A 25,919-nucleotide genomic window follows, 5' to 3' on the forward strand; every position below is an offset into this window, starting at 1 on the left:
TACTCTAGGTCGCATCATATTTATGCACAGAACCGAATAATGGACGGACGGACGTGGAGGCATAACAACTGAAATGACTGTTCATTGTTGACCCTACCATAGCTTAGGATGATTTCCACTCAACAAAGGGGCACAACAGCATATATTTTTTAATTCATGAAACATTATAATACACGTTTCATGCAAAAGGCTAAAACCTTAGTTTATTTAACAAGAAAAAGAAAGCAATTTACTCGAGAGCCTCTAGGTAGAAGGTGGAGTACATGGCCAAACAAATCACTGAATATAGCCAGCAATGTATATAGTCTTCTACTCATATCATTGCCAAAAACACCATATTTTTTGTCCATCAAAATAAATAAAATGGCTTGTATAATCTCCATATAGCCATTAAACAATACACAAAGTTTTATAGCTTGCATACTTCTTGAGAAATCACAGGGTACAGTTATTTAGGATGGTCCTGGACAGACAGACATATGGAGGGCAAACCATTCGGAGACTTATCAACAATAATAAAGTAATACACAACATTTCAGTGCTTAGAAAATGCCCCAAAATTAGTTTTAGATTAGAGTCAAGAGTAAATCTGTTTTCAAATATATGCATATATACAGTAGTTCATAAAATAATTTTAGACAAGAATAAATGTTCATAATATAATAATCCAGCGGGCATGCCAGTGACATGTGCTGGCACGAAACCATTACACAGGCGGCTAGTTTTTGGTGCCGTATACACACCACATTGACTCTCCCATGATTGACAAAGCAATTTCATATCCATTTACTCTATCCTGTGAATCCAATAAAACTATGATACGCATTGTCAAAACCTAGACACAAACTCAAACTACATTATGGAATATTGCACTTTGATTGCAGTCTCTAGGATAATATGGTGTAACCAAGTTCTAAAAATCGGCATTTAACTGTATGAATTTCGTAACACGTCATCAGACAAAGTAGGAGTTGAATAGAAATATTTGTCTGGATGAAACAGAGAAAATATGAGAAAAGATTTCCTTGGAGATTAGGAAACGAGACTAAAAAGAAATCATTTGTGTTTAAACATGTCAACAGCCTGAATTCTATACTAATTAATCTCCGGCAAATCTAAGACCTCTTATACTTGTCAGGTAGTTTTCAACAAAAAATATATAAATTTTATAAAGTTACATTGTCCTTTTTGGCATTTGTTTCCCACCCAGATACCTAGCTGGGGAACCACTGCTTTATCCAGTCCAATTTATTTTATGTCCAGTGCATATTGCATCTGATTGTGTCACATCTGTGGACTCTGCAGTCTGTAAGTCTAATGGGAATTCAAAATGGCAGCACCATAAGAATAGGTTAATATAACATTATGTTTAAGATATTGTTTATTTTTGCTTAACCAAACCATTGTATGGGTATACACCAGGCACAGCAGGGCTGCTGAATGAATGGGTATAAACCAGGCACAGCAGGGCTGCTGAATGAATGGGTATAAACCAGGCACAGCAGGGCGGCTGAATGAATGGGTATAAACCAGGCACAGCTGGGCTGCTGAATGAATGGGTATAAACCAGGCACAGCAGGGCTGCTGAATGAATGGGTATAAACCAGGCAAAGCAGGGCTGCTGAATGAATGGGTATAAACCAGGCACAGCAGGACTGCTGAATGAATGGGTATAAACCAGGCACAGCAGGTCTGCTGAATGAATGGGTATAAACCAGGCACAGCAGGGCTGCTGAATGAATGGGTATACACCAGGCACAGCAGGGCTGCTGAATGAATGGGAATAAACCAGGAACAGCAGGGCTGCTGAATGAATGGGTATAAACCAGGCACAGCAGGGCTGCTGAATGAATGGGTATAAACCAGGCACAGCAGGGCTGCTGAATGAATGGGTATAAACCAGGCACAGCAGGGCTGCTGAATGAATGGGTATAAACCAGGCACAGCAGGGCTGCTGAATGAATGGGTATAAACCAGGCACAGCAGGGCTGCTGAATGAATGGGTATACACCAGGCTTGGCATGACTGCTGAATAGATGAGTATAAATCAGGCACAGCTGCGCTGATGAATGAATGGGTATAAACCAGGCACAGCAGGGCTGCTGAATGAATGGGTATAAACCAGGCACAGCAGGGCTGCTGAATGAATGGGTATAAACCAGGCACAGCAGGGCTGCTGAATGAATGGGTATAAACAAGGCACAGCAGGGCTGCTGAATGTATGGGTATAAACCAGGCAAAGCAGGGCTGCTGAATGAATGGGTATAAACCAGGCACAGCAGGGCTGCTGAATAAATGGGTATAAACCAGGCACAGCAGGGCTGCTGAAAGAATGGGTATAAGCCAGGCACAGCAGGGCTGCTGAATGAATGGGTATAATACAGGAAAAGCAGGGCTGCTGAATGAATGGGTATAAACCAGGCACAGCAGGTCTGCTGAATGAATGGGTATAAACCAGGCACAGCAGGGCTGCTGAATGAATGGGTATAAACCAGGCACAGCAGGGCTACTGAAAGAATGGGTATAAACCAGGCACAGCAGGCTGCTGAATGAATGGGTATAAACCAGGCTAGGCATGGCTGCTGAATGAATGGGTATAAACCAGGCACAGCAGGGCTGCTGAATGAATGGGTATAAACCAGGCAAAGCAGGGCTGCTGAATGAATGGGTATAAACCAGGCACAGCAGGTCTGCTGAATGAATGGGTATAAACCAGGCACAGCAGGGCTGCTGAATGAATGGGTATAAACCAGGCAAAGCAGGGCTGCTGAATGAATGGGTATAAACCAGGCACAGCAGGTCTGCTGAATGAATGGGTATAAACCAGGCACAGCAGGACTGCTGAATGAATGGGTATAAACTAGGCACTGTAGGCCTGCTGAATGAATGGGTATAAACCAGGCACAGCAGGGCTGCAGAATGAATGGGTATAAACCAGGCACAGCAGGTCTGCTGAATGAATGGGTATAAACCAGGCACAGCAGGTCTGCTGAATGAATGGGTATAAACCAGGCACAGCAGGGCTGCTGAATGAATGGGTATAAACCAGGCACAGCAGGGCTGCTGAATGAATGGGTATAAACCAGGCAAAGCAGGGCTGCTGAATGAATGGGTATAAACCAGGCACAGCAGGTCTGCTGAATGAATGGGAATAAACCAGGCACAGCAGGGTTGCTGAATGAATGGGTATAAGCTAGGCACTGTAGGGCTGCTGAATGAATGGGTATAAACCAGGCACAGCAGGGCTGCAGAATGAATGGGTATAAACCAGGCACAGCAGGTCTGCTGAATGAATGGGTATAAACAAGGCACAGCAGGTCTGCTGAATGAATGTGTATAAACCAGGCACAGCAGAGCTGCTGAATGAATGGGTATACACCAGGCACAGCAGGTCTGCTGAATGAACGGGTATAAACCAGGAACAGCAGGGCTGCTGAATGAATGGGTATAAACCAGGCACAGCAGGGCTGCTGAATAGATGAGTATAAACCAGGCACAGCTGGGCTTCTGAATGAATGGGTATAAACCAGGCACAGCAGAGCTGCTGAATGAATAGGTATAAACCAGGCACAGCAGGGCTGCTGAATGAATGGGTCTAACCAGGCACAGCAGGGCTGCTGAATGAATGGGTATAAACCAGGCACAGCAGGGCTGCTGAATGAATGGGTATAGACTAGGCACAGCAGGTCTGCTGATTGAATGGGTATAAACCAGGCACAGCAGGGCTGCTGAATAAATGGGTATAAACAAGGCACAGCTGGGCTGCTGAATGAATGGGTATAAACCAGACACAGCTGGGCTGCTGAATGAATGGGAATAAACCAGGCACAGCCAGGCTGCTGAATGAATGGGTACATACCAGGCACTGCAGGGCTGCTAAATTAATGGTAATCAAGCAATGCAAAAATAATTATCTCAATCTTGAAGCAAAATTTTTCAAAACTGGAATTCCATTGGTTGAAACATAAGCATATAAACTCAAAATCCACATTCAGTTATCTGTAAAGGAACCTTAAAGTAGGATTCAAAAAGGATTTAAAACAAAATGACCAATATAATTTGGGGTGAAATGTGAACGAAATGCTTGTTTTTTTATGCAACTTCATCTTAAGTTAAATAAACAGCCTACATTTAATCTGTGTATAAGTCCCATTAATATTTGGCAATAAACCATAGTCAGAAATGCTGATGTAAGATTACCATAGTATTGAGGGACCTTTCCTTGAACAATACAACATTGTCTAAAGAAAGTTAATCGCTTAAAATCTAAATTAGTGCTATTTCAAAGCCAGGACTAAATTTCTTATGAAACTGAGGGGTTAAGACAGCAAAATCAATGCTGTATGGTTAATGTGCCGCTGAGACCAACAATCCTTCAGCTATTTTCTAGCAAATTATCTCCCAACAAAACTGCATTCAATTATATCATTGTTGATACTTCAACCCCAAAATATTGGAAGATGTTATCACCCATCAAATGAAATCTCCTGAGTTTAGTTGAAATTGAAAGTGTTTTTTGGAATTGATAATTTATGTCCTTAACTTTGGTGGCATTTCTCCTGATTAAAGCACCACCCAATTTAGATTGTATCATTTACAGGATTTATTGGACTCTTAGGGCCCCAAAAGCAGCACTATTTGTGTGAGGAAGACATTTAGGCATTTTCCAAGCACCATCAATACAAAAGAAATTAACCGGAAAGAGGCCCTTAGGCTGGTGTATAGAGAGAAAGAGTGATGTAACAAGGAATTAACCACTTGTGTTTTCTGTATATCATCAGCATTAAAACATTAATTGTGGGAAATAAAATACAAGATATATGTAATTGTACAGATAGTTTGTTAAAATGACTCTTTAAACTAGTCTATCAACTGACAACTTAGAAGAAACTGAAATTAATTGAAGTAAGTAATTGAAGCAAAGGATTATTTCTTGAACCATTTACTCTTATGAAGAATTTACTCTTATGAAGAACTATTTTAATGGAACAAAATGAGTAAATTAGTGCATGTATTAATTATTACGCAAGGCTCATGGCATATATAAAATATATATAGGCTTGAACAGGTTGTTGTAAATTTGATCAGCAAGCTGCCGGTAGCATTCATCACATGAAATGTTCCATTTATAAAGTTTTTTGTATTTTGAAGAAACACTTCTATCAGTTTCTCATGAACTAGCTCTGACCTTATTCCTGAACCTTGTAACAGTTAGTGTTTATTTCTGGGCTTCTACACACTTAATTGTTGTTAATGCCTCAATATTAGCAAGTGCACATGCACCAGCTTCAAAATAACCCACTTAATAAAACCAATTAATGAAAAAATGGAGACTTGGCAGTTGTTTTTGTCAGAGGCTTTCAAAATGATTTCATGTGAACCCAAGCAGTGATCCTCTTGGCAGAGGAATGAGCATAGGAATTAAAATGTGTGTGTTGTTTGGAAGGACACCACAGATTAACAAGACATAAACAAACAAAATTAAGATAATTTACTAAGTACCAATTCATAGTAACTTGGTGAAAACTCACACAAGAACATAAATGATTATTCAATATGATTCAGTAATGCATAAATGTATCGCCTAAACTGATCATAATAACACACTGACGAGTAAACAGCACAGGTACACGAAGATTGCAGGGTTTGACCTGAGAATGGATAATGACCTTGACCTTGAAACTCTCCAAGGTCACAAACACAAACAACATATGGCAAGAGCACAGTTCTATGTACATTACATTGCACTTTAATATAAAATGCATGACAATTTTAATATCTCCTCTAGAACACATTGTATTGCTATTGATCACAGATAGATTTGTTTCTCATAGAAAACCATTCAATGTCCTTTGTCAGCTTGCATACACACTGCAAAAACTTGTTTCTAATTTATGCAATTCTAATCAGGTAATGAGTTAAAGACATAATATTTACATTAATGCTTTAAACATTGTACATTTTTTAGGAAAATATGTTCTTTACAAAGTCTCTGCAGTTTAACATAAATTCCTCTCTATATCACAATCTAATACTGGAAGATAATGGAACTGACTACAAGCACTGACTATTCATATTCATATTGCTTTCCTTACACAGACTCTTCAATCCCAGTCAAATTCTTTACCTATCATTGCAAACAACTTCCTGTTGTATGGCCGATAGAAATTCTTCAATTTCTTAACAATTTTGCTGTCAATGTTTGGGTGTTTCCGCCCTTTAGTAGCACCCAGACAGTGTTGTTTATCGACAGAGTTCATGCAAAAGAATCCTCTAGTTTCATTGAAGTAAACATTGGTCTCTGTAACATGATGGTTTAATCCGAGAAAGGTTTCAACTTCATGAATCTCCTCCAACGGATTCACAATGAGATTATCTCCATTTACAACATGAATCTGGTCTCTGTTGAAATACTGCAGCCAATGAGTTAAGTGGTAATAATACATGCTAATTCTAACAGCCTTATATCCAGTATTTACACGCCCTGTCCGTTTACTGATCACTATATCCTCCAACCTTTCAACAGAGTAATTCCTTTCCACCTTATTTTGATACACTTGAGCATAGTCTGAAATAACTCGCGTAGTTGGATTTCTGAAAATCACAATCAATTTAATACTGTGGTTCATCTTCTGTATTCGTTCGGGTGCATTTTCTGAGATGAAGTATCTAGGTGTCTTCTCAATAGTAATGTCCGTATTCAATGAAAAAGGCATGTACTTTGTGTACCATTCATAACCTTTCTCATAGTTTTCATCCTTATTGAAGAAGTGCATTTCCATGTCAGCTATTCTGATTTTGGGATGTAGATCGAGGAACTCTAGCAGGGCACGGGTCCCACACTTGCGTACCCCGATGATGATACACTGCGGCAGCCTCTGCTCCATACCTTCACTGCGGAGTCGTTCAATCCTGGCAAGGGGGTCTTCAAGGAGCTTGCGGAATCCATACCCCTCTGAGAGATCTGTGTCATCAAGATGCATATTTGAGTTAAGCCTCCAGTGGGCCTGACCATCAAAGATCAGGATGACACAGAAGACCAGAGTAATGGCTGTGAGCACAATCCAGACGTGGCGTTTCCTTGGGAATCCCATCCTAGGCGTGAGTTGCGGCCATCTGTCTACTTGGATCGGGATATAGGCACTCTCTACATCAACAAGGGAGGGAAATCATCCTGAAAATATAATGGTCATTCAAATAACTATATACAACACGATTATACAACAATCTATGAGTCATGCATGTCTCAAATACTGTGAAATCATTAATGTTCGTGGGGCATTAATGTTCGTGGTTTTCGTGAGTTAGGTGATCCACGAATTCAAGATCCCACGAAATAAAGACCTTTTATTCACTTTTTCACTTGCCATGTTATGTACATACTCTAGTTTATTCGTTACCCAGGTCGCAGTATACAGCGTCAATACCTGTCTCACTGTATATCTTACTATAATTGTTTTTTTAATATATTATAACTGCCTTTAACAAATTATAAACTAGATCATTTAAATGTGTTTTTATGAACCAAATGACAGAAGCACGTGCGTAAACGTGTGTTGTTCATGAAAATCTCCAGGTTTACAAGATGTGAGTGACGAGTGTCGGTTTTCGATTTTTTTCTTTAATGAAATGATTATTCGATTACATTGGAGGCTGCGCAACCAAAGTGACAATGTACAAAACAACGTGTTTATAACACTTGTATAAAACAAAAACGTGTGAATAAATATTGAAATGATTTGTCAATGATATGAAATAAGATGATATTCAAAAGTGATTGAATTTGTAAACATCAGCTAACTTTTGGGATTGCTGACTCAAATATACGGACCATCTTGGTGTTTTCACAGTTTGCAAAATTCTTAATTGGTATTCAATGGCTTCGCCTATCCGTATTTATGGTCAGGGTACATCTTCTTACATGACCTTAATTTCCAATTAAATCGATAATTGACATGGGTATATGCACTAATTGGCATGTCGTACCACTTAAGCGAGTGTCATAAATGGAGTGAGGTAGAGGACGGAAATCACTGGCCAGCGCCTGGAGATAATGCAGACGATCTAGGACTAACGCAGTTTCGAAAAAAAAATTAAAAATGAAAAACCACGAATTCAAGTACCCACGCAATTGTAAATTTTTGGCAAACCACGAAATTTCATGCCAACGAATATAAATGATTTCACAGTATGATAATGAGTATGAAACAAATACAAAAGACTTTAATTCCTAATAAATGTTCTGTTTTAAACCTTGTAACTCAGAATTCTAGACAAAAGCAGCACATGCTGCCAACATTGATAAGCTCCAGACTACAGAGAGATGCCAACAGACTTGGGGACTGTAGTAAGGACTAAGACAAAATGTTCTGTCAGGCAATAGACTGGAAGGAACCTACAACCTAACATTTCTATCAGATGTGTGTTTGTATAACCAAGCTTATAGGGCATGTAGGGGGCTTAGAGCCGCCACACTCCAGAACTCAGCAATTCATTGTAAACACTATAAACTGACAAGTATCCTCAATGATGTCATCAATATGAACAATACTTCCCCTTTAAAACAAAGTCCAAGTTTCATTCACCTCCTTATAAAAATCTCTTATAAAGTGGTTCAATGATAAATTATACAGTCATACTTTTCCCATGCATCTCCCTCTTCCTCTTACACCTCATATTGAATCATACTTAAAATATTCATAATCATATCAACTACTGTATTTAGTAACTTATAATCTTGTGTACTGTGGGATTTTTTATACCAACATGTAATTTCGAACATGTAATCTGGCAAATGTAATCTCACCTGCATCTATTTAATTAGTTCACTGTCATGATATTAATTGTAAGCTTTCATGCATCAGCTAAATGGTACCAGACACAAACAACTCTGTGGTACTTGCAGTAACAATACATCAATCAAAGTTAGTACCAACAGGGCAGAATTAAATCTAGTTCAGTATCAAACATAATTATAGAGTCTAGCTATATATAGTCATGATTAATGAATTACTGGCCTTGGTGAGTAAACCTTGAATATCACTTTCACTTCCTTTTTTAAAACCCAGAGTGTCTAAAAGCATTGAAACAACTACTCTATGTATGAAAAAGTATAAAAATAATACCCTTACAACTTTAGCTAGATAATATTTACATATAACAATAAAAGTCAAACTTATGAAAAAATCTACAAAGTCACAACAAGAGTTATATATAATGCTCCATTGCTCCCAAGCACCATGTGTGATCCGCTCGCCTAGCATCTCAACGCAACCAACATCCAGAATCAGCATTTTTGAAAAGGAGACAAAGTATAAGATCTTGGCACTTCTAACGGACAAAGTTAATCTCAAGGAAGGCTAAAAATCACCTATCACACTTTTTACCACTTCAGAAGAGACCAATCAATACTGTAATATCCCAATTTTGTGCAAGAATGGACTTTCCGCTGATATCAGTCACTATAAATTGGACAGCGTTCAGTTTGTTTCCTTTGAAGTAATCCCCATCTGAATGTACAGATTTTATAAACCTTTGTTTTAATTACCAGACTTACTGAGATTTTTTTTATCCCTATAAGGAATTGTGAATTCAGGCAGATAATCAAGGTGAATCCTGGGGGTATAATTAATTATAAGATGGCGTGGTGATATTGATAAAAGTGGTGATTATATTGATAAAAAATTTGGTTTTCACACATACTCTGGGGCAAACTACTGAATCACGATGATGCCAATCACAGATTGTTTGATAGTACACTTATTAATAATCATCCTAAACTTTTTTCAAAAATTACCTAAAAGACAACAACAACAAAAAACATCTTTTACAATGCATTCAGCCAGATGTTGAAAACATCTCATGCATAAAAATACATCACATTTTAGTGTGGCCTCTTATTCACCCAGGTCAACTTGCAGTATTATCATAATTTTATTCATGTAAGGTACATTTGAGTTCGCACACCACCTTCATTTAAAGAGTATATAATACCATGAAGAAATCTAACATGTCATTAACAAAGTATTAATTTCCTACTATCTATTCCACAGTGAATATATTTAACTAACTCAATTTGCAATGTCATCTCTAATGTTGCTCAATTAGATTAAATATCATAAAATTTGCAAAAAAGTGACAATTTATTGAGGTTCTTCCTTACATTACAGTAACTATTAAATGCCCTTAGAATGGAACATTTAACACCATTAAATGCCCTTAGAAATGAACAACGCCATTAAATGCTCTTAGAATGGAACAACACCATTAAATGTCTTTAGAACGGAACAACACCATTAAATGTCCTTAAAACGGAACAACACCATTATATGCTGGCCCTTATAATGGAACAACGCCATTATATGCTGGCCCTTAGAATGGAACAACGCCATTAAATGCCCTTAGAATGGAACAACATCATTAAATGCCCTTAGAATGGAATAACACCATTAAATGCCCTTAGAATGGAACAACACCATTAAATGCCCTTAGAATGGAACAACATTATTAAATGTCCTTAGAATGGAACAACACCATTAAATGCCCTTAGAATGTAACAACACCATTAAATGCCTGTAGAAATTATGGAACAACACCATTAAATGCCTGTAGAAATTATAGAACAACACCATTAAATGCCTGTAGAAATTATGGAACACTTACACCATTAAATGCCTGTAGAAATTATGGAACAACACCATTAAATGCCTGTAGAAAATATGGAACAACACCATTAAATGTCTGTAGAAATTATGTAACAACACCATTAAATGCCTGTAGAAATTATGGAACACTTACACCATTAAATGCCTGAAGAAATTATGGAACAACACCATTAAATGTCCAACACCATTAAATGTCCTTAGAATGGAACGACATCATTATCGTTAATGAGTCATACATAATGTAGACCAAAGAGATAATACAGAGGAATCTATGTAAAATACCCCATTAAAATTCTCCAAGTTTCCTTTTTATGTCATTATCAGAGAAAAAATGTAATGAAATAAGCCTAAAATGCACAATTTCAGTCTATAAGTTGTTTAAGTTTTCATGGAGGAAGTAACCCCAAACTCTATGCAAAGTTCTGAGGGAGGCAGAGGCGGTTTCTGGATTTTGCACAACTACGGAAGTATGCCCCCTTCCCAACAAATATTACAGGGTTTCAATTCCTTAATTGTGGAATTAAATCGACTGTAAGGAAAGATTGAGCCATTTTAGTCTGAAATAATGCATACAATTGCTATTTTTTTTATTATTTTTTGGACAATGACACAAAAGTAATCTTGTAACAATTGTAGAGGTGGCGGGTGCCGCACGCGCCCCTGTCTAGATTTACCCAGTCATTTGCAAGTCAAAAGGTTCCTACACTAAGTTACGCCCCCTCTAACGTCAATTTCTGGATCTGCCCCTGAAATTTCCATCAATTTACAATAAAAATATAATATTATACCCTAAGCTGTTATCACAGTCAAAACTAAAGGAAATCTAATAAATAAGTTCTTAATGATTAAGACAGGCAACTAGCTTAACTCATGGGTCAAATAATAAATCTTCCACACAACATATTATCAAAACTCTGAAGCAATTTAATATAAGTGCAACTGGAAAATAGATTTCCTCAAACAATCAAAAAAAATGTTTTCCAAAGAAAATGAGAGATTGATTTTATATCAGTTTCATGAAATCTGCATCCTACTTCTGACAGCTCCCCTTACTCTCCGTCAGTCCTGGTAGGAAAGTCTATCAACAATCAGATACTTTAAGACATTAATGATTCAATTGTACTTGCCCACACCATTCCGATTATCCAGATTTACACCATCAACTTCATATTACTAACAACTGTATACAGAACATTTCTAACCGAACATTCAATCTTAAAAGTCTAACAACTCTCAAGTACACTAACATTTACTAATAACATGAAGTAAAATGGCTCAAAAGTTTAATAAAGCTGTCATTGACTATGTTTATCGGAAGAGCAAACAAATGTGGCAGTGTGTGTCACACAGTCCGAGCTATTAAAAGATGAGGTCAAGCAGGCGTCCAGGACAACACAAGAATGATCACAAGAATGACCAGTGAGTGACCAACACTGATTTCAAAATATACTTGAAACTTCTCCCATCTACTTGGCAGTTGTTGTGGTCAATGTTGATTTGAAAGGAAACAAGTACTTCTATCTACTTATGGTACAGGAAAGGGAGAGGTAATTAGCATCCTAATGCAGTGTCAAGTGAGAGGAAACAACAGCAAGCAAACCACCCACTTTTAAGGTTATTATCATGTAATTGTATTTCATTCCTGTTTACCGCATAGTTAAAAAAACTACCAGACAATCAAATGATAACAAACAATAGAGTAGGATTATGTATTAAATACAGGATGTTCAATGCAGAAGTATTGTATTTCACATTGCAAATAAAAACTGTAAAGAACAAGAAAACCTGCACACCATGAATGTTGAATATTCCAGTTCTGTACTTCCATTTTTGCTTTAGAAAATCTTCTTGTTAATCCAAAGAAAGATAGAAGTACAAAGTAAAACTGAAGAAATAACAAGTCACTGTTGATGATGTCCGGAGTACCTGTAAATACATTCCTCTATCAGAAGATATACCATTAGCAGAAGTATTGTATTTCACAGGCACACTTATGACACAGATGTGAGTGATTAGTAGCTAATACCATTTAACATTTCTTCATGCATCTATCAATCAATCAATCATCTAAATCCAAGTGACATCTCCTCTTCAATAGTTGAACCCCCTTTATCAAACAGAGCTTGCCCAATACTCAATACTAAGGTGGGTCATATTATAGCTTCACAAAGCCTACTCAAACAGTCATAAAAGCCGACCTATAACTCCTGGCTTCACTGGTCCTCAATTTGTCTCTGGTACAACATCACACTAAATCACGGTGACAGCTACCACAATCAACTAGAGTGACATTGTTCAAACATCATTAAATGAGTTTTAAATGGTGTCCATAAATCTGCTGGCAGGCCTCTAAAACCTGCCATAAGAGAGTGGACAATTTCATAGGCAGTCATCAGTGAAAGTCTTGCGCTCAGATTTCAGCTTTATGCTGGAGCCTATCCAATTATGGAATGTGATATTCATTAAGCGTAAAATCAGGAAAGCTGTCCTGCAGTGGATGGATGGAAAGTTACACATCCCTACAAGGGCCGACTCGTTCCTCAGGAAATTGGCAGCTACGTTTACCATGTTCGGGCTAATCTACCACACACCATCACTCTGCAATTTTGTTTTTCAAGTAACTGAGAATTGCTTTGAAGATTTTTAATATAGCCGGACAGTACAAATGGATTTTTTTAGTGTATCCCAGGCACCATCAAGTGTTGAGGAAATCCCCGGCGAAATAATGACCATGGTCGACCATGGTCCCCACGGTTTTTGACAGTTTTTGACGGTCAACCATGTTTTTTCATGGTTAACCATCAAGTACCGTGGGAAAATCATTGCCTGGACCACGGTCGACCATGGTCGACCATGGTCTACCGTGGTCGACCGTGGTCGACCATGGTCTACCATGGTACAAAAAAATATCACCATGGTATACCATGGTTTGACCATGGTCGACCATGGTCTACCATGGTACAAAAAAAGATCACCATGGTATACCATGGTTTTTGAAGGTCAACCATCAAGTACCGTGAAAAACCCCACAGTAGACCATGGTACAAAAGTTTTACTCCGAGAGTCACCATTTCAACCATGGTCTACCATGGTACACCAAGGTTGACCATGGTCAGCCACTGTGACAGTTTACCATAGTCTACCATCATCCTTTTTTATCTGATTCTTTACTTTGGATAAGTCTAAAAATGATTTGTTGATTTTGGTAAATAACAGAAATAGCAACTTAATAAATGTGGTCTTATTCTTTACTGATATTTAGTAAACACACAACTTGTCAACAACAGAAGTTGTGTTTCAGTATTAACCCTTTACCAGCTGTTCTGCTAATTTTAGACTCATCCACAACGAAAGCATCTGATGGAAAGGAAGAATATCTATTGGAAAGGAAGAATGCCAAATTTGAAAACCTTTGAAAACAATTTGTGGGAAATAGAGCATTTGCTCATTAATGAGCATCTATGCTCCATTCCTCTGTGAAATGATGTTCTTGTGTTTAATTACTGTTCAAGAACTATGCAAAACTGTACTAGAACAGTAACTGATCACTTTTAAGAACAGTTGTACTTGAACAGTTCAAGAATACTTTTTAAGAACAGTTCTTGAATTTTTTAAAGACTATTGTTGTTCTAATACTGTTCTATATTAAAGTCTTAAGTACAATATAAGAACAGTTCATGAATAGTGTTTGCACTTAAAATGTTCTTGAACTGTTCATAAAGACAAGTTGGCACATTTAAAGAATAGTTTATGAACTTTTATGTTCTTAATATGTTCTTGAAATGTTCTTTTTAAACAATTTGGCACATCATAGGAACAGCTTATGAACATGGCAAGTTCTTAAAATGTTCTGCATATGTCTTTGAAAGGAAACTTGTACAAAAACAAGTAGTTGCATCAGCAACAGGCAGGAAGTTGAGGTAGCTGTGGTTACAACTGGCTGGTGCATTTAGTGTAACACATTTGGCCCAGTTATAACCCAAAGATTATAAATAAAAAAATAACAAACGTAAAGAAAATTCCATATCAAAATAACATGAACATTAAAATTAAATTTATTTTAATTAAAGCACCACATATATCATATGTATCATGTAAGGTGCCATGGATTGCTGGTCACATTGCCTGGATACAGTAATTTATATTTTTTATATATTTTTTTTTTAATAGATTTTTTTTATTTATTTTTTGTCAAGATTTTGTCAAGTTATTAGTAACTTTTTTTCATGAAAAATGTGGAATATTTTTTAAAATGACATATATTCACTATCTTGTCAAAAAAAATAAAAATAATAAAAAAATATTATATTTTATATAAAATTACTGTATCCAGGCAATGTGACGAGCACCTGTGGTCAACACTGGTTAATTAGTTGTTAAACCGGTTAAATATAATATTTACAAAATACTATAGCCATATTCTAACGTAGCTATATAACTATATTCTAACGGTTACGCATTTAAGACGAAACGCTCTTCACTGGCGGAGATAGTTTCGAACGCCCGCCATTTTTGTCGAAATAATGCGCCAAATAAACTGATGTCTTGTTTCGTTTATTTAAGGTAAGTTCAAGCGATGTAAGGAGTATAATTCAGTAACGTTTATAACGATCTTTTACGCTAATATTATTGTTTAAAATAACATAGCAACATTTTGAAGTAAAGAGCAAATATGTTTTGTTGTAATACATTTTCGCGACAAACATACGAAATACGTTTGTGTAGAAACACAGTTAAATGCTTGTTTTTGACTAGCGTTCAGCTAATACTTAATTTATATATATATTAAAGCAGCTTTTAAATTTGTTTCTTAACGTTGGTAAGCTATTTTTGTCGAGAAAAAGGATCAATTGTAATGGGCCGGCAGCGATGCAAAAGTGGGTGGGGAAGGTCAAAAACTAAAACCTTTAAAAAAGTTTTTATTGTTTTGAGGAACGATCTTTTAGGGGAGTGAAACATATATTTTTGGCGACATGTTAGTAGGGAGTTAACAAATTTTACAATAGAATATTAATTTTTTTTATAAAAAAAACTTTCACATTTATTCTAAAAAGTCTGTTGACATTATCACTTGGTTTTCATGTCAAAATGCTCCAGACTACCTATTTAACAATGTTGTGAGTTCGTTATTATATCTTGTCAAATAAAAAATAAAAGTTCTTCAGGTTAATAATGAAAAGTAGTGGATGAGAGATCATTTCCGGGTTACAAATATGTTAATATCTTTTTAAATATAGCTGCAATTAAAACAAAGACATTGTTGATTGGACAGTTTCAATAACTTCGACTCAGTCACAAATATACTCTTTATGTTTAAAGACAATATAGCTTTTTGATTTGAAATCTGATAAAATCTTATATCATAAAATATGCTCAAATCCTAATTACAGCTTCTCATGTTGCAATGGATAAATGGGTATGAATCATGCTTGTTAAATATTGAACCTCAAAACTAAGAAGAAATTGATTTTTTTAACATTTTTAAATTTTGGTCCTTCAATGGACTTTTGCATCGCTGCCAACCCTTGACCTTTTAAATAACCACTATGCAAGCAAATTATGGTTAAGTGTCTGAAATGTTGTTTCGTCTATTTTAGCCAACCCAAAGGAGCTAACAAATAAATCATCAGTCCTCAAACGAATCAACCAGTGAAGGAGAAAAACATTCAAAGCCGTAAATTGTCAAATCCATCAGTGAGTAGACTATTTTTTAAAGCAAATGGTAAGATTTTCATTCTGGTTTTGAAAACAATATGGTTGGATGTGTGGAGTGGATTTTATATGTAACAGACAAACACTAATGAGAATCTTTAAAAAAAAATCAGACTCAATAAATTTGAGCTCTTTGGTTCGAAAGAATTAAATAAGCTATCATTAATTTATATACCTGCAACATTGAAATCTTAATTCGCACTGATTTGATAACCAACTGGCCGTTAGTTATTTGAAAATGTTGGCAGTACAAATAAATAAAAGAAATATTTTTCAGGTTGGAAGATGGATGTCAAAGTCTTAGACAACGAAAGGCTTCCAGAGTTAAGAAAAGACCACTTCAACAAAAACAATCATGCAAAGAATGACTGCAAAAAATCTTTTCGCAGATGCGTTTCATCATCAAGTGTATAAGGAAAAGGGACCTGGGTACAGAGACTAGATGTAAATGTCAAGGACTGAAATGAGCAATTCAATGGTTTCTTACTAATTGTGTTTATATGCGTCATAAGAAATTAAAACTGTTATAAATGGATGTGTAGTAATGATGAAATTATCACCTTGTGTCGAATGACATTAACTATTCATGAATTTAGTTCATGAATGACATTTTGGAAAAATAATGTTCATGAACTGTCAAGTTCATTTACTAAGCAGGAGTTCATGAACTTAGTGGAAGTTCATGAACATGATTTGTCAAAATTGTCATTCATGAATAGTTCATGTTATTCTCATCAAACGCTTGACGTCACTGACATGGATAAGTAATTTGCTGGACTAAAGAAGCTCGATACATGGAAAATGATAAATGCGAATCAATTAATACGCTGTCGTTCTAGAATCAAAATAACAACTGTATGACTAACTTTTATCAGTAAATACAAAACTGAGTTTGGCGCGCTGATGCAAAAAATTAAGTCATTAATAACTATGCATTTAAACTCCAGAATTACCTTTAAGAACCATTAATGTACAGGTGCATACTTTTTGTTTCTTAAATACAATAACTTTATCACTTTGTTAGTTTGAATTTTTTATCCATGTTTTTATGCACATTGGTTAAAAGTACATGTTTGAAAAATATAATGATATAATTAAGGAGAGATAACAGTTTTACTTGCGTCTATGCTGTAAGAGCGCAGTAGGGCATGTGAGCAAATTTCATAAAGCATGTTAGAGCATCTTGGGTCATTTGCTTTCTTACCCTACTGCGTTCATACAGCATAAGCGCAGTAAAATGTGAGCAATACTTGTAACTTTAATACATAATCATAAATGAAAAAATGTTCATTGTGGTAAAACAGAAGCAGTTAAGAAAAGTAATCTACTTTTCATGAAGAATTGAAATTGGTTACCTAAAACTGGAGCTTATAAGAAAGTGTTTTCAATTTTCTTGTTGACTATTTCTTTCATAATAGTGGTTGACATTTTAAACAAGAAAGTTATAATGTAACAATTGTTCAAGATTTGTTCCTAAAACGTTATCGTTTAACAATTGTTATCACATCTAGTCAGGAATGTACTGGGTAGATTTCAAGATTTTAATCCATGCAAGAACATTTCTAGATCCGTACTTGATCTATTCTTAACGTGTACAAGAACCACTAGAAAATGATAAGAACATTTTAAGAAATGTGCATGAATTGTTCTTGAACTGTTCAAGAACTGTACTTTTACTACTATTTAAGAAATGTGCATGAATTGTTCTTGAACTGTTCAAGAACTGTACTTTTACTACTCTTTAAGTGTGCAGGAACAATTCAAGTTCTTGAAATGTAACAGTTTCAGTTTAAGAACTATATTGAAGACGCTCCAATATTTTACATAATGGACAGTTTGAGGCCTATATCATACTAAATATATATATATATATATATATATATATACTATAATTTTGTTCTAGTCAAAGTTTGGCACAAGTTGTTAGCTATTGCAGAGAAATAAGACATTTTTTTTTCCTTCTCATATACATGTAAATGGGATATCAACAGAATACAGTACTCGGCATGCTAAACTAGATGACGCCATAAACATATTTTAATCAATACAATTCCATTTCACTGATTTTGATCTTTGTTAAGTTTGTTGTCAATCCTATTTATGTGACCATGGTCTACCATGGTATGTGACCATGGTCTACCATGGTATGTGACCATGGTCTGCCATGGTATGTGACCATGGTCTACCATGGTATGTGACCATGGTAGTTCATGGTCTACCATGGTAGTTCATGGTCATATACCATGGTAGTTCATGATATATCATGGTAGTTCATGATATATCATGGTATACCATGTAACGTCAAATGGCCGCCCCACGGTTTATGACCATGGTCTACCATGGTCTACCATGGTATCAAACCATGGTATACCATGGTGTGATACCGTGGGGCGGCCATTTGACGTAACATGGTAGTCCATGGTCATATGACCATGAACTACCATGGTAGTCCATGGTAGTCCATGGTTATTGGCCATCATTTTCGCAGGGGATGTAAACAGAAGTATACTAGAACGAACATTGAAAGCAGTGCTTAATGAATTTTAGTATTTCCTTGACTAATTGAGACAATGTTAACATGGGTCAAGCGGTTAAAATAGATACAGAAAGATTTCCCCTTTATTCTTAGTTAATCAATTATTGTTTCCGACAGGCGATCACAAAGGTTGCAGCACTGTGTAATAAGGTGACAACCCCCCCCCCCCCCCCCCCCACACACACACACACACTTCAATCCCACGACCAATTTAAGATAACTTATTCTCCTAACTGCTGGTAATTCATCAGTTCATTTGAAAACAAGATTTCAGTGAAATGTGCATGTCATCACAGCATGCGGGACCATCATGTATGAATTAAAATAATAAACTGCAATTTTTAGGCTGTTTTATAACTTCAATAATAAAACAAGTAAACCTTTTATCCATTAAATTAAGAAGGAAATTAGAAATGATCAATGTAATTGTTATAAATTCATTTTTTTAAATTTAGGTATTTCTACAATTAGGTTTGCAATTTTGTCTGATGCCTATGTCTGGCAATTTACTGGCATGAACAATTATAAAAGAAACTCGTAAGCAAATTAGAATAGTATTTCCAACAATAACAAAATTTAAACTAAAATCACTGATTTTTTGTCAATTTTTCACTAAAATGCGACTGAGCAAGTTATAATACACCTGTTTTGCATTGTTGCCATGGGGAGGAAAGCTGCTATTACCTGTGGGTTTATCAGTAATTCTACATTTATCTTACATTTTACCACAGTAATCACATATTTTTGTTCTCAACTGAATGATAAGAAATTTAATAAATAACTCATTTTTTATCTACTTTTTAAAGAAAATTGATCGAGAATCCAGACATGGTCACTATAGTAATAAATGTTTATTTAGATACTAAAATATATTTCTCAGAAAAAAACCCAGAATTTATTGAATCAACAAAATAGATAAAGCTTTCAGATGCTTTAGAACTATGTGTCTTTGAAGTGGCAAAAACAAATAATTCAATGTGATTCGGTTTGGATGCAAGCTCCAAAATTGCATTTGACATGGAACCAAAACACATCAAAAAGTAAAATGAATTTTCAGGAAATTAGATGAAATGGCTCTGCCATTTAAATGTGATTCTTGAAAGCTGGCATTAAATGTTGGGAACAAATGTCTTTAAATGGGAGAGAAAAGACATAAATCAGAAGCCAGAGATAAAAAGAGGAGATAGGGTAAAAAGATAAGATGAATATTTCATCACCAGTCCTTATCTCACCATATCTTCCCAGTTTCCCCATCCCTGGTCCAAGAAAAAGCCAGAATACCTCCACTCAACCAGTCCCATGGATCCTGACAATATTGAGTCAAGCATCTTAAGGAAACACAGAGTAGGTAATAGTTCATTGACCAATCTGCACCAAATTAGCGGCCAGGATGGCAAGCTTTTACTTTGATCACTGCAGGATATACCAATGTTAAAATAAACTTAATATACTGATGTCAATATAACTCCTCCATTCATCTGTAAAAATTAAAATCAATATTGTTGTAAATGCATTGATTTCCAGTGGATTTAGCAGGTGTGAAGTAAATTTAGAATCAGCAGAGAAAGCTCATTTGTTTGCAACATCTTGGACTAAAGATGGCAATTATAGGTGTCAGAATCACATGATGTTTCCTAATTGTTTTACACAAGATTTACTGCTATATTCATGCATAGGAACAAGAACCCATCCTTTGCTATGGTCACTAACAACTGAAAACTTTCTTAACATCATTAATTTTCTTAAGTGTAAATATTGTTCACTAAATGGCAAAGAACGCATGTCAAAAATGATGCCATGAACAAACGCTGTAAGGCAAAACAACAGGCTTGGTGCAGTTAGAAGTGTGCTAATGAAGATGTTCACATCAAGAAAAGTGAATTAAATGGTGAAAATCCATTAACAATTAGACACACAGGCCCCAAGGTATCAATGTAAAAAATCCTGAACAGAAGAGATATTCTAGCCTCTGCAGCTAGTATTGTGAATGAGTCAACAGAACCAAGAAACCCTCAACACCGACTGTGCCAGCTGCTTCCAATTCATTGACAATTTCCAAATAGGTAAACAGTCCACGTGAATTTGGAGCAAACTTTCATTACTATGCAGCAGTGCACTATGCAGTTAACTACTTAGATTTAATGAACACAGCTGGGTGTTGAACATTTCCCACAGAATGTCAGAGCTAGGAAGCAAAAAACATCTATTCAGAGAATTCAGGGTGTTTACACACAGAGATTAGGGAAGCTGTCAGTCCAAGATCTGAACATAAACCACAGGGCAGATGTTAGTTGTCAGAGCACGGCATGTTAAGCCATTACTTAGCCTACTAATTAATTACTATATGTTGAGGAGAATGCAGGTTGCTTTTCTTCTTCATAGATCTTGTTAGGCTATAACAAAGGTATAATGTAAAGTAAATATTGTCATTAAGAGTACTATATTTACATTGACTACAAATAATGTATGAAACTCAATCATGATGGCATTTTGAATAACATAACCAGCAAATTATTAAAATAAAAATACCCCTACTTAATATAAGCGCCTACTTCAATATAAGCGTTTTTCTCATGCACACATTGAAAGGCGAACACATTTTGGTTCCACTTCATAAGTAGAGATGCTATTCCCTGATACTTCATAAATATATTTTTATTATTTTTTAGAAAACAAAGCTGACATAATCTGTCAACATTTTATGCCAAGCCGCTATATTACTGTCCATGCCATACAGTACAGCCTGCACTGGTGCTCCATCTGCAGAAACTATTAATGATACTTAAATACCTATCTACCACATTTTTGTAACAGCTATATTGCCATGGTATGCCAAAACCAAGCCAATGTTTTGCTTCTTTCAAGTTTGCAAAAATGACAGGCAATTCTTCTTGAGTACCAACTTTCACAAGGCAGGAGAAGTTCAACAAAGGCCTTGTAGAATATAGATGGAAGAACTTCAAGCAATGACCAGCAGGGGATCTATAACCATGTCAACACCAAGCAACTAAACTGTGACTGTTACACATCAAACCAAGGCCATTTATCTGTGTTTCCACACCATGTTCATATGGTTTTGGGTTATATACAGTATTAGGCTTGTCTATTGTATAATCATCAGGTTTAAAAGGAAAGAATCAAGCATCTTAAAACTTGTCAACAACTTCCAACACTGTCACTTTTCTGTGACAATTAGTTGGAGTTTCCAGCAGGAATCTCCCAGTTGCACCTAGATAAATAAATTAATTATCACCAGTTGCACCTAGATAAATAAATTAATTATCACCAGTTGCACCTACACACACGGGAAGAGGTAAGGGAGTTTTACAAGGAAATGTTGCCATGAATTGTCAAGCCAGTCCCGAGAGTAACCTCTTCAAGTCCTCCAGATATGATATATGGCTTATATCTATCAATTAGAAGGAAGTAAGTGAAATATGCCCAAATATGTAGACAAGACATGACTCTCAAAGGAATAATACACAGACATTCATCAATTTTGTGATTCAAAGTTTCTAACTTAAACGTTTAAGATTATTAAACAGTGAAACCTATTGCTTGTCAGCAAACATATTATTGGTGTCCTGATTTATGTGGATGTGGACTGTTATAGTGGCCAGATTAGGTGCATCAACTTCTATTTCCTTCAGAAACCCAGAACAAAATGAGTTTGTATGTATTGAACCTTAATCTATTACAATGTACTAAAAATAATATTAAATTACTGAAATGAAAACACCACAGCAACTCCTACAGAACCAGTCTGACATGGTGACCTTAATTCCCCAAGACCTCTGATCACTGTCAGCATTCTTGATGTATGATCAGCCCTGGAGGGACCCTGCATCAATCATACAGCTACATCCAAAAGATAGTGAACATCTAATAACATTTCTCTTTCCATATATCACAATCATGTAATGTAGAACCTAGACTGCACTAGATTTCACAATATTTTTTACAAAGAACATCTGTAGAAATTATAATAACTGCACAGTGAGTCTTACATAAATGCTGTGATCCTGGATGGTACTGATAAAGAACTGTATGTTGCCATGGGTAACCTGCTCAAAAATGTGTTTCATTTTGTTAATGGACTTTGCAAATTCAAATGGTATTAGCTTACAGGCAAAACTAACCAGTATAATACTAAAAAAACTATTAAGGCCACAATTTACATTTCCATCAATATTCAGTGTTATATAACCTAGTTAGTCGAGATGCTCCTGATAATATTTAAATTTAGTCAAGTTAAAAATCAAAATCAAAAGTGGGGTTGCCGATATCATAATGTATATGTGACAATCAGGTTTGCACAGAAAAACAGGTATAATTTACATTAAATATAACCAAGAGTAAATGGTCTCTTGAGTGCCTCCTTTGACTTAGCTTAGGGGCATGTTGAAGACTACAGTAACTGGTTGTTTACATGTGACAATGCCTGCATGACCAACGGTCTGTAACACGTGATAAATTACATTATAAATGCTACGTCCGATTGAGGCAACATTTTGCTTCGAATGAAGACTTTAAACAAAGATATCTTTACTATTTCTTTACCATTTTAAATGAAAAATGGCATGTCAGTCTACGCCGCTGACAGAGTCCCGCATTCAGTCTTTTACCAGAGTTTGATTGAGAGATAAGTTTCTTAAACACTTCGACAAACCTTTTCACAAAACGGCTGCCATGCAGATGGAGAACTTTCAGAACATTATTTTGGAAACAGGTTTGTCGGGAGTGTTTGAGGAAACTAATCACCTAATCAAACTCCCCTAATGAAACAAAGGTGGGGCTCTTACGGCAGCAATTAGACTACCCTTGGTTTCATTTATAATGGTGAAGAAAAATAAAAGTTATCATTGTTTTAAGTCTTCATTCTTGGCGAAATGTTGCTTTCCGATGTAACATTCATGACACATTTGTCAAGTGGTATACACACACCAATATCAGTAGCCTGCATGTAAAAGTTTGACCAATCCCCAACAAGAATCACGAAATCAGCCAAAAATACCAAAACATCCGTTAGATGGATTAGGTATAGGACAATATCAGAATTACTCCTATATTATGATTGACTTGTTTACTAAGTATAACATCATGGAAGGTATTTCCAGTAAACCAGGGAAACATGGAAACCAAAGATAGCACCTTTCTTTCCACTCCTGGTCTGGAAAACATGTTAGGGGCTTTATCTCATTTCAGCTGCATAAATAACACAGAACTTGCATTATTTAAACAAATATACAACCTGCTGTAAAAACCATATCTTCTGACACACGAGAAGCCATCTGTTGAGTCCATTACATCTCACAATGCATAATTTGTTCACATATATGCATATATGATAACTTAATATTTTGATGAATATTTGCCAACTCATCTAAGAAACAATTCAAAAATCAGATAGCATTAACAAGACATTTGCGAATCTACACCCATGGATATAATCCCCCACCTATGGATAACCTTGCAGATGGCGGCCTATAATTATTTCCACCAGAACCAACAGCTTGTATGCACACGCCCTGTCCCAGTTATCTTGGCATGCAACAAACAAGAACCCTAGCCTCATTATATGGTACCAGCACACATACACAGCCTCTCAAATGGGATCAGTTTCCAGTTTTAAGGTGTTCTGTAACCTCCATAAAACTTTATTACATACATAAACTTGTGAATGATGGTGTTCAGTAACAACTTAATAGAATCATCTCGTGAATAAAGGATTTCACATTCTTGTATCATTTCTACCGTAAGGGTTATCTAATTTCTGTCTATTTGTGTCATGTCATTTATCAAGTCATCCAATAACAAATATCCTAAAAGCCTTCAAAAATTCTAGAATGTCAGACAACAACATAATACTTAGCAGATTGTAAATATTTATACTGCAAATTGATTAATACTTTACAATGCATTTATTAACTTCAAAATCTTATTTTCTCTAAAACTGAATAAATATAAACTTAGAATATACCTGAAACTTGCCTTTTGACATTATCTTCCAAATTAGTATAAAGGTGTATAATGACACAGCTATCCAAGTAAGTCCACAAGCTGAATGGGCACGACTATCGGCATTAACTGATCCAACTGTGCAGTGTATTGGACAGTGTATTGGATTAATGCACAGAGTTATGCCTCAGCATCCAAAAACATGTGTGCACAGTAAACCTAATCCTGTGGCAGCACATTTCTCTCTGATAGCGTTGCCTCCAAACTCTGCCTACTGGCACCCTGATAACACCTCGCTTCCCTAGCACCAAATTGTTTCTCTGAGCAGGAGAAGGATTCCAGGGCAGATTTTCACCATTTCACCAATTAAACAAAATTCTGACAAGGAAGAATAATATTTCACTGAGACTTGTTATATGTTTTATTTAACTTTAAGCACTTGAAACTTCACAGAATAGGCCTTGAGTGTGACTGTGAAGTTATCTGTTTGTAGTTCACAGGTCCTGTGGAGATGGACATCAATTAATCCCAGAGCCACAGATAACACTTGATAATCCCTTTATCACTGCCTTCACAATAGCTGCAGGAACCCCAGGATTGACCCAGATAAAAGTGTATTCCCACAACTTCAAAAATCTGTATTCATCTCAAAGTGACTTTTTAAATCCAGTCCATAAAAGATGACATAGACATGTATTCTGCTAAAGCAAAATGCAAGACACCTATGCAACTCATTACCAGTTCACCGGTCACAAAATCAGGCCAACAAATGATTTTGTCAATTATTTGTACAGTGTAGTAGTGCTATGTGACCCGAGGCAGCATGTGACAGGTATTATACCCTGTGACTGATGTCCCCCTGTCACATACAGTCCTCACAATGGCCTGTTTAACCCAACCAGCCACTAAACGATCCAACATCGAACACTGGCTTCCCACTGGCTAATGAACCATTGAGCAGAAAACATATAATTACAGACCGACAACAATCCTTTTCATTAGAACTTTTACGTTCAATATAACTCAATTAAAGACATAAAAGGGCACGC

At 36.0% G+C, this 25,919-nt stretch overlaps 2 protein-coding genes and 1 long non-coding RNA gene across 11 annotated transcripts in view; 1 reads left to right on the forward strand and 2 right to left on the reverse strand.

Annotated features, from left to right (window-relative positions):
* The window catches only part of LOC128214793 (heparan sulfate glucosamine 3-O-sulfotransferase 1-like), a 71,139-nt gene that overhangs the window by 18,120 nt on the left and 27,100 nt on the right, over positions 1-25,919 (reverse strand). The gene's annotated exons all lie outside the window — the stretch shown is intronic.
* LOC128214794 (heparan sulfate glucosamine 3-O-sulfotransferase 5-like) overlaps positions 5,474-25,919 on the reverse strand; it is a 45,928-nt gene continuing 25,482 nt past the window's right edge. For 2 of the 8 annotated variants that reach the window (XM_052921448.1, XM_052921449.1), the window contains exon 2: positions 5,474-7,174. In XM_052921448.1, the coding sequence (XP_052777408.1) occupies positions 6,105-7,094 (990 nt within the window). In that variant the 5' untranslated portion in view covers positions 7,095-7,174 and the 3' untranslated portion in view covers positions 5,474-6,104. Of the gene's footprint in view, positions 7,175-11,338; positions 11,360-11,791; positions 11,948-12,457; positions 12,579-24,892; positions 25,230-25,919 lie in introns of those variants that run through there. The other 6 variants (XM_052921446.1, XM_052921444.1, XM_052921447.1 and 3 more) reach the window with 6 other exon arrangements.
* LOC128214796 (uncharacterized) lies at positions 15,017-16,911 on the forward strand. Of its 2 annotated transcripts, XR_008257976.1 has the most exons (3): positions 15,017-15,227; positions 16,262-16,358; positions 16,654-16,911. It is a non-coding gene; the product is annotated as an uncharacterized LOC128214796 (long non-coding RNA). The 2 variants fall into 2 exon arrangements; XR_008257975.1 differs by lacking the exon at positions 15,017-15,227 and having other exon boundaries at positions 15,946-16,358.

The sequence above is a fragment of the Mya arenaria genome, chromosome 13 (assembly GCF_026914265.1).
Source record: "Mya arenaria isolate MELC-2E11 chromosome 13, ASM2691426v1".
Classification (NCBI taxonomy): domain Eukaryota; kingdom Metazoa; phylum Mollusca; class Bivalvia; order Myida; family Myidae; genus Mya; species Mya arenaria.